We start from the raw sequence: 10,736 nt of genomic DNA on the forward strand, positions 1-10,736 counted from the left end.
TTTATCGAATGAGAATTAATGGTTGCACATGAAAATAGCATATAAAGCGGGTATGGAATTATATATATATCTCTATATCCGTATTATATTATAATTATCTTCGTGTTGAATTATATAAAATAATGAAGTAATTCGTTTAGTAATTTAATTATTAAAAAGATTAGGGTCAATGCAATTAGTTAATCTACCGTTAAGTACAATACATATGATAGCTTTAAATATTCATGTCATATACGTATAAGATATATATATTTTTGTATTTCTTATTGTTTACGTTTAGTTTTACATAATTAAACTCGATTCGTGTTTATAAAAAATAAATTTGAATGGCTTATATTTTTTTATTAATTATATTGTATCAAAATTAAGTTTATATAATCTGAATTTGATATATTTATTTTATTTATTAATATAAAAATAATATTATTTATTAAAATAATGAAAAATTAAAAAGTATATATACATAATTAATGAATGGTATTTGAATAAATTTTAAAAAATTAAGTATGAACTTGTAATTACTAATTTTTTTTTTTTTATTATCCACGAAACCGATCTAATATGAATTTATATGTTAAAAAAAGTTATATCATGTTAGATCTAGATAAGTCAAGATTTGAATTTAAAATATTTATCTATTTTGTTAATTTTTTTATATATAATATATATGAGAACAATTTTTGTAAGGTGGGTCCAAATCGAATTTAATATATAAATAAATTTAGATTAAGGTTGATGATACCATTAATTTAGATTTAGATTGAAAACTAAAATATTAATCAATACCTTGTTTATTAATTATACAATTAATTAAGTAAATTAACGAGTATTTAGTACGTAGATTATTAATTAAATGCTAAAAATGTTTGATTCAAATAATATAATTCATACTCACTATTTTAAAAAATAAATATAATTCTATATTGAGTGTAGACCCTATTTAATTTTAAATTTGGATATTAAATAAATAAATAAATAAGAAAAGAACAAAATCAGAAGTGACGAAAAAAGAAGATAATTGGATGGGACCCGCAATCGTACGGCGGAGTTGAGACAGCACGCCACCTCCGCAAATTTAGGTAGGCCTGTCGCTCTCAATTATTATTTTATTTATTTATTTAATTATTTTATGCCTCATTTTTCCTCCTTCGAGCACCGTGCCCTCTGTCCCTCTCCTGCTTTTATCAATCTCCTTCTGCTCTTATTTACTCCTCTTCCTTATAATCCTCCATTATTAATAATTATATTTAGAAATTGTAATTAGTAGTTTGTCTAATTTCGTTAATTTTGAATTTTTGTTTTTTTTTTTTTCCTGCGTCACGTGCAGAGTGACTTGTTTTGGACCGTCCACAACTAATTAATGAATCACCGACCATCGTCGAAGGTCATCTCACCACGTCATCTCAATCAACGTTCATCATCATCATCGTGAATGAGGGATGACTCATCTCATCGACTTAGAAGTCTTTAATTTATAATTTATATAATTAAATTAATTTATTTCTTATACTATTTATTAAATTTATTTATAAATGGGAGGGGAAATAAGAGCAATTAATGAAAAGCCGGAGGGTTTTATTGAAAGCGAGAAAGTGGAAATGAAGCAACGGCTGGATACTGCGTGAACTGTTTAGTGTCGTGGTTGTAATTACGTAAATACCCCTCACATCTCATACTAAGGAGGGCCCCACCGGGAGAGGGGGTGTGGGGAAGGGGATACTTTGATAGCGACGTTAACCAAGTAGGAAGTAACAACAATTCGAAGGGAACGGAACCAGAAAGTTAAGACACGAAGAGAATTTCCTTTTTTTTTTTAATAAAAATAAGTGAATAATTTAATTTTTATTATTTAAAATTTTAAATTTTTTTTGAAAAATCGGAAGGAATCAAACTTGTGGTTAATTCCAATCCACCGTCTCAAAAAAAGAAAGAAAGAAAGCGGCGCGGCTGCTCCCACCACTTGCTCTTATTTTCACTTCCGTCACGTCTCTTAAATCGTCAGAGTGTGCGGTACACGCGGGAGTGGGTGGGACTGGGGGGAGGGGGATTGGATATTGTAATACAGCGCAGATCTAGTAGGGTGTAGGGCGAGAGGGGTGTGTGACGCACATGCCGAGACTACTTTTTCCTTTTGTGCTTTTTACTTTGCGTCGTCTCGAGCCCTGCGTACGTGACCACCGGCTCAATATAACCCCGCGACATCTCCCTCCTTTTTGTCTTTATCTTCTCCAGACTCCCCCCCACCTACGTACACCACGCGCTCTTATGAGTTTTTAACGTATATTTAAAAATATAAAATAATTAATCGTTCGATATTTTAATTATTAAATTATAAAAGATTTATACATTTACGATTCGCGTGATTATCGAAATTGTTCTGGGCGCGTGGGCGTTAGAGTTTGTTTTTAAAGAGTAAATCCGTCTGGTGTTGGGTTGCGGGAGCTAAAACAACACTGCGAAAAAGAGAAGCCTAGGAAAATCCCAGTACCCAAGTCTGTCACGTTCGAATGTGCAGAAAACCACACGTGTCCTTCTTCAGTAGGTTGTGTGGGCAGACGGTGAGTGACGGACGGTGATTTTACTTTTTGGAATTAGTAAAATTACTAACGAAGAAGAAGAAGAAGAAGAAGAAAAGCTTTTGGCCTCGTCTCCTTCTCTCTCTCTCTCTGCATTGCATGATCGAAACTGCTTTCTCCTTAAAGTCCACACCAAAAAAAAAATTAATTCAATAATTAATTAATAATTTAATTTAATTTCCTTCAAAAAATAAAAAATAACAATAATAAAAAATTGGGGGGTAGTTCCACGTGTTACTAAAAATGTGGAGGAAAAAGTTAAGGTGGTGTTCGGGTGTAGGAAGGTCCATATGGCTATAATTAGGGAAGCCTAAAAAAGGTCAAAAGTCAGCCTCTTATTAATAGACTTGTGTAGCTTACCTCATTAGGCCCTTATGCTGCACTATCTGGGCCCATTAAAGCTTTGTACCAAACCTTACTTTATAAAAAATAATTAATAATTATTAAGTATTCAGAAATTAATTAATCTTAATTATACCAAATTTTGGTAAAAGTACTATAAATTATTTTAATGGGCTCGGCCTGATTAGTGATTTGTAATCTTGGGTTAATCTCGGGAGGGAAAATAACAAAATGTACTCAGCGAAAGCTCTTGTTTTTAATGTCGTGGAATGGTCCCATTTTTTTAAATCAAATTTTCGTTTAAGCATTAATTAATTAAATAATAGAATATTAAAAAAATCAAAGTATTAATCTAGGAATAAATAGAAAATATATCTCTAATACACGAATTACTTAAATTTTAAACCCGATTAATTAAGGATTATGATACGTGTTATTTACCGTAACACATTTTTTTTTTTTATATAAGAAAAGCAATGGCATCAGCCAGCCCATTAGCAAAATCAATCTTTGTTCGTACTCACTTGGTAAAGCCCATTATTCGTATAACTTCAATTTTCTTTATGGCTTTCGCAAATTTTTTAAAAAATAGTTTTATATAAAATTATCATTTTTTTAAAAAAGGCAAATTTAAACTTCAAATATATGTTGGGTAATAGTTTTAAAACACTAATTAATTAGTGTTTGAAATTTCAATAATATTGCATTAATCATTTTGATTATATTAAATATTCTAGATTTTGTTATCCAAGTTCTAATGATGTTGCCACAATTGTGTAATTTTATCATCTAATACTCCAATTAATACACTTCCCACTAAAGAACGTTTACTTTTTCTCCTAAAAAAATTATTAGTTTTAATTCAAAGTAATTACTAATTAATTAATTAATTAATTACGAGGTCATTTGTAATTCTAATTATAATACTCTACACACACACATATATATATTAAAAAATAAGTTTCTAGTCTTAGTTGATTTGTTGACCTAATTAATGTAATTAAATATTTTGAAACTAATTAAAAGGGTACCCAAGAGTCTAAGCACCAATAAATGATATCATACAACACGAAATTATATTATCTTTTTCTAGAATTTGATTTATTGCCCTTTAAATTATTTGGGTGTACTTTTTCTTATAATTTAATGCCATAAATACTATTTCAAAATTTAATTATACTTTCTTTGAAAATTAATATTGCTTAACAAAAAAAATAATTATTAGATTACAAAAATAGTAGCCTAAAAAAGCTAATAACTTTATTTAAATAGTTAAAAAAATCATGTCACCTATTGAAATTGATTGATTGTAATAAATGACTCTATATATGACTAGGTATGGCTTATCAATTATAGAAGGTGTATATATATATATATATATATATATATATTAAGGCTATGTTTGAGAAAAATAAAATTAATTTTAAAAATTATAAAAATAATATCTTAAATAATTTAAAATAAATTAAAAAATAATTGAATTTCGAATATAATTTAATAAATTTCATAAATCAATTTCATTTACTCCAAGTGTATATACACTAACATATCGTTCAAGAAGATAAAGACTAACATAAAAAATAAAATCAAGGTTTGGAGTTTAGGCCACTTCTACTTACGTGACTTTCTCATGTAAAACCAAGTCCATGCTATATACTATGTATAAATCATATGCGTATACATATTATAATGCTTTGTTTTGTTCAAAAACTTATTACACTTTTGTTTAATAATTTAATTTCATTACATGTGCTTCAATTACGTAATTAAATCAATTTGTAATTAGATAGTTCACGAGTAGATAATGTTCGTTTGAATCTTCCAGGTTAATGTTCGTAAGTAGTGACAATTATTTAGATTCGTTAATCTCTATAATTTCTTATAATTTAAAGAAATGAAGAGATAGATATTTTAATAATTATCAAATCAATAATCCGCTTAACAAGATAATTGTAAATAACATAATAAATTTTATCCTAGAATTAACATGAATAAAATTATTAATATTAAATTTGAATAAGTCTTCAAGAAAGACTCTCTGACTTATCCAATGATTACTTTTAATATTTTGTAATACAAATATTCTCCGTTTCGATTTTGTACTGGTGCAATTTTTTCATTGGAGCAGCAGAATCTCTTAATTTCATCAAAAACCTTTTCTAGATTACAATTAATTTGTACAACACAATTGTGACAAACCCTAATTAACATATATAAACCTACCTACTTGGTGATCTCATGTGATTTGTACATCAATTCCTTCCTTTCTTCACCAACAAGATTGACACTAGTGATCATTAACATTTATAATCTACATCGAATCAAAATTAAAGGAGAGAAGAAAAAGAAAAGATGAAGAGATGAACTTTAATTTTAATCCAAAAAAATTAAAAATCACCCTTCCTTCTCTTTCTGCTTCCACTCCAATCCTATAAACCTGCAAGGTGAAAACCTAATTTTATGCTCAGAAATGGTCTCCAGCTTCGGCGACCACACCTGTTCTTTCGACCCAACAAGTTGCTCGTAATGCTTCTTCAATTCCGGCGTGCTACAAAGAAAACTCGGACTATTAGAACCCGACCCACCTGCCTCGTCTTCTTCTTCACCGGCATTAATGAGCCTGGCTATAAACTCAGGCGCCACCTTTATCAAAATCCTACCATTCGAACCCTTTAAATACTGAAACGGGCTGTCGCCGAACTTGATCGGGGCGGCAGGTTTAGGACCGGAGGAGCTTAAGCCAGCGAGGGAAGAAGCCGTTAACACGCTGCACGCAAAGCGGTCGATGGGGAGGACGAAGTAGGTTTGGCCGGGAAGGAGTTCATCGTCGAGTGAAAGTGCCGGGATAGGGTGGCCGATGAAGAAAGAATCCGCATGACAAACTATTTTATCAGGCGATTCAAACATGATCTCCCCGGCTATGTGCTTACCATGGATTACCCTTGTGGTTCCCCCCCAGAAGACGAGCTTGACGGACCGGCGGCCGCAACAGCCGGTCCGTTTCCAACAAGGAGACACGGCATTGCCCATTGAAGGTAGAGAAGTTGCGGAGAGAATTATTCGCAGAGGTTTTCGGTGTTTGTTAATGGAGCTGAAAGAGAAAGAAGGAGCCAAAGAGAGTGGTTGGATTATATAGAAGAAATTAAGGAGAGAGATTGACTTAGAGAAAAAGTCTTTAGCCGTTAATTTATTTTCTTGTAAATCTGATAAAAGGGTCGGTGGTCAGCCATGCCGGCTAGCGAGGTTTGAATTTCTCTTAAAAAGAAAAGAAGAGAGGTGTGTCCGGCTTTAAAAAGCTCATGACACTCGTGATGATTATAAACTTACAACTGGCCTGCTAATGTTATTGTAAATATACGTACATGCATTTGATTACTTATATATGTACATGACATTCATAATATATTATTAGACATATATATATATATGAACTCATACAGTGTATTTGAATATAATATTAATGGAAAAATTTTGCACTTTAAGAATACACTATATAAGACAGTAATAATGTTTTTAATTATATAATTTCCTAGTTGGCTAGTCAACTCACATAATCAATATATAGTACTCCCTCTCTCTCTCTCTTTCTATTATAATATAGTAATATATATACATAATATTTATTTATTGAAAAAGAATTAATTTGTAAAATAAATTTAGAGGGTTCTTTTTCTTAACACAATGCAATATATATTTATATAGTATTAAATAAAAATCGTAACTGAAATATTAAATTTAAATAACAACGTAAATAACTGTTAAGTCAAAATCGGTTAGTTTAATTATATATATTTACAAGTATAATTTGATAGAATTTAATATTTAACTACGTAAATATTACACACGTATAAATTAAGATGATTACAAATATGGATCAAATTATACATGTAAAGTAGTTATCATTTAGGTATCTCTTACCATGAAAAATTTTTTAAAAAGAAAATAAATAATTTTAAGAAGAATATGTACACTATTAAACAAAATATAATTAGCTAGCATGAAAATTATAATATATATTTAAAAATTGAATAATAATATTGATAAATTAATATGTTATTTGCTCTATACGAAATCATAAATTCAAATGTTTATTATATTTTTATTTATATTATATTATGATTAGTAGATGAATATCAACTATTTAATAGATAATTGTAGTTACTATAATAATAATAATAATATGTAAAAATTGATTAATATTCTTCGACATTAATAATATGCGTGTATGTATTGTGTTTTTTGCGTTTGAAAAGGTATATTATCAATGTATTAATAGAATATCGTTTGAATTTTCTCTTTTAGGTATAACTAATGAATCAGTCACAATCAAGTTTGTGTATATGTAAATAAATGCACCATGACCAATTGACAACAATATAGTTAGGCATAATAATGAGCACTTTTAAATCATTCTGGTACTTAATGTAATACTCATAATTAATTTTGATATATTTAAAATTAATATATAAATATAATTTTAAAATTTTTATTTAATGTAAAAATAAAGAAAAATAGGTAGAGAATAAAATTGAAAATAATTTTTGAAAAAAAAGGTGAAAATTTGGGTTCTGGATGTATTTTTGAAAAAAAAATCAGAACCTAGAGTCAAAACGCAATTTAAGAAAAATATGCCATGTAGTACACCCAGTCAGCAGCTCCGACGAATCGGAGCGCGCTGCGTGGTAAGGCACGCTGCCACAGTGCCACGCGGAAGGCCACGCTGGCAATTCGCGTGGCCGCAATCGGACGGTCCAGATTTGTTCTCGTGTGTGTTGACGGTCCAAATCCGTTCTCTATTTAAACGCGATCGTACGATCCAAATCAAATCGCGATGAATGGTTCAGCTTCACTTCCTATTTAAATGCGATCGAACGGTTCAGATCAAATCACGATGAACAGTTTAAATTTACTTCCTATTTAAACTCGATCGGACGGTGCAAATTAAAAACGATGGACGACCTATATTAAAAGGAGACAGATATAAATACCTGATTTCACACCAAATAATAAACCTAGCGCGGGCTGTGCCGTTGTCGGAATTTCAAAATTGGCCGAAAAGGGTTTTAACACCGATTTTATATTTTCTGTGGTATTTTTATGTACTTGATTCATGTTTTAATCTCCGAAGAAGAATTTAGGGAACTCGGGGGACCGCCAGTAGGCATAGCCAAAAGTTTAGTGTTCGGATATTAATTCGAGTAAGAATGCTTCACCTTATTCCCTGTTATGGAATTGAAGTTTAATTATAAATAATGCGATATTTTATATAATTTAGAAAATCTCGATAATTAATTATAGATTACTAATGGAGTCGAAATCGATTATTATTCACCATTTATCTTGTTCGATTGATTTTACAATTTTAAATGCATGATAATGCGTTGGAATTTGTAAGATAATTCAGTTGTGTTTCCTTGATGCATGTATTGCTTGTTTTGCATGATTTACAGTTAAATTATGAAATCAAAAATTAAATATAAACGAAAAATTGTTTGATTAAGTGAGTGAATGAATGATAACTTTACTGAATATTCTGAAAGATGGTGGACGGACCGAATACATTGGGAACCCTACTGTGAATGTTGCCTCATATCGGACGGGATATGAAAGATTGGTACTTTGACACTCATACCGGACGAGGTATGAGGACGACTCGTTTCACCCTCATACTGAACGGGGTATTGAAGGATGATACTTTTGGCACTTATGCCGAACGGAGTATAGGGACGACCAGTTAATTGAAAATGTGGAATAAAGGTTCACGTGTAGTGGAGACATCCTTATGATCCCCCATGGATACCAGTAGGTAGATAAAAAAGAAAGGATGTTGTTCTGGTTAATTGTACATGAGATTATGAGATTGTTTGTGCTATTGCCTCTATATATCAGTTTTAAAATTTTCACTACGATAAGTGTACAATAAATGATTTTATTCATGATAAATGAATTTACTTAAAATAAAAAATTCATTAGTTATTTTCATAATTTTTACAAACATTTATTTCTGTATCGGTGAATGGTGTGACATTCTTACTATATTAATGTGACTTACTCTTTAATTAATCATTTCAGATTAAGAGAACCAAGATCTACATCCTTATTCACAAGAGGGTTACGAATAGCATGTTTAGTTTATTTACTTTTCATTTATTTTTTTGATTATTAGTTGTTCTTTTAGAATGATCATTCTTAATTATTATGTAAAAAATATAAATTTTAACGCTATTATTTTGCTTCCGCACTTAATTTGTAATTTAATTTATTTTAAGTTATGGTTTGTTACACTTAATTTTATATATCTATCACCAAAAAGCCAAGAAAAATCCTACTTCTAATATGCTAATTATTAGAAAATAAAAAATAAAATATTATGATCATTCATCAAATACTATATTATACATATATATATATATATATTATCACATTTTGGCCACTCAATTTATTACATTTTGAACTTTTGGTGGGTCAAATCTTATAATTATTAGGGCACTAACCTCTCTCTGAAAAAATAAATTAAGTGGGTGGTTACTAATAATCTCAATTTCAATTTGGCTGTGGCCATGCAGTCTCCGCATACCAAGTTATGAACATTGACCATTTTGAATAATTATAAATATATATATATATCTTTAAAAAAAATTAATTTAAAATTTTAATTTATTATAATTATTTTGATTAAAATAATTTAATCAATACAAAATATATATTTTATAAATATAATAAATTTACTAAAACTTAATTCAATTTAATGATTATGATCTCACTATTATACTACTTAAGTAAATTTTTAGTAAATAAATTGTTAAAAAATTAATTCTATCAGCCAATCCCTCTTGGTACTATATTGGTTATATACATATAAATATATATATATATATATTTGTTTATTAATTAAAGATAAAAAATTTGTTTAGACCCAATTGGAAAAAAAAAAAAAAAAAAATTTGAGGAGACAGATCCAAATCTTCTTCTTTCTTTGTCTCCTTCTTCATCATATAAATATATGTATATATATATATTTCTTTTTTTCTAAAGGGGGAGAGAAATGGGGAAAGACAAAATCTAACACCCTAAAGTTGCTAAATGACGTGTTAAAAAATGTTATTAATTATTTTGTAAATGGGATCATACATAAAGTTATTATGGTAGTTTGTGCTTACTTGACCTAATTATATATGTTTTCTTCTTTCCTATTCTTCGCCTATACATACATATAATATGACCATATTTCTAGGGACATGTATGTAACCTAATCATTACGATTAGAATAACATAGAGCAGCCAAAATTGTAACGCACATATATATATATATATATATATAGGACCCAGTGCTTGGTTTTGCAAATATAAAAAAAGCAGCGGGCTGGTGTGTACGAAATATCATTTCCTGGTTTTGACATATTATTTTAATTCTTGCTTCTAATTTTATTTCTGGGGATTATAAGGGTCATCAGTTTATTTTTTATATCATATATATGTATATATTATATTATGCCAACGAACATAATATTGACTTTTTAAAATACTCGAGGTGCGTATATAGGCTGTATGCATCTAATGGAAATACATATCAAAACATAATTTAAAAAAAAATATAGTTATTTAGCATGACAAAAACGTGCTTTTTAGTTTTTTTAATAGATATGCATATGGGTGTTACAACAATCGTCATTACCATACGACTTCATATACATATATATATATATATATATATTCCATTTGTGGGGGCTTCCAATATTGGAATTTCTTTATCCATATACTTACATGTATATGGTTCTATGTTATTAGACCGGTGAATACCTAAAAAATATACATGCG

At 29.2% G+C, this 10,736-nt stretch overlaps 1 protein-coding gene across 1 annotated transcript; it reads right to left on the reverse strand.

The window, feature by feature from the left end:
- Positions 1-4,900: 4,900 nt before the first annotated feature.
- Positions 4,901-6,183, reverse strand: LOC110822113 (DUF4228 domain protein). The gene has a single exon (XM_022052125.2). It carries the CDS (start codon positions 5,946-5,948, stop codon positions 5,313-5,315), a length of 636 nt encoding a protein of 211 aa, XP_021907817.1. The 5' UTR covers positions 5,949-6,183; the 3' UTR covers positions 4,901-5,312.
- Between the last annotated feature and the right edge of the window lie 4,553 nt (positions 6,184-10,736).

The sequence above is a fragment of the Carica papaya genome, chromosome 3 (genome assembly GCF_054855325.1).
Source record: "Carica papaya isolate Zhongbai chromosome 3, ASM5485532v1, whole genome shotgun sequence".
Lineage (NCBI taxonomy): Eukaryota > Viridiplantae > Streptophyta > Magnoliopsida > Brassicales > Caricaceae > Carica > Carica papaya.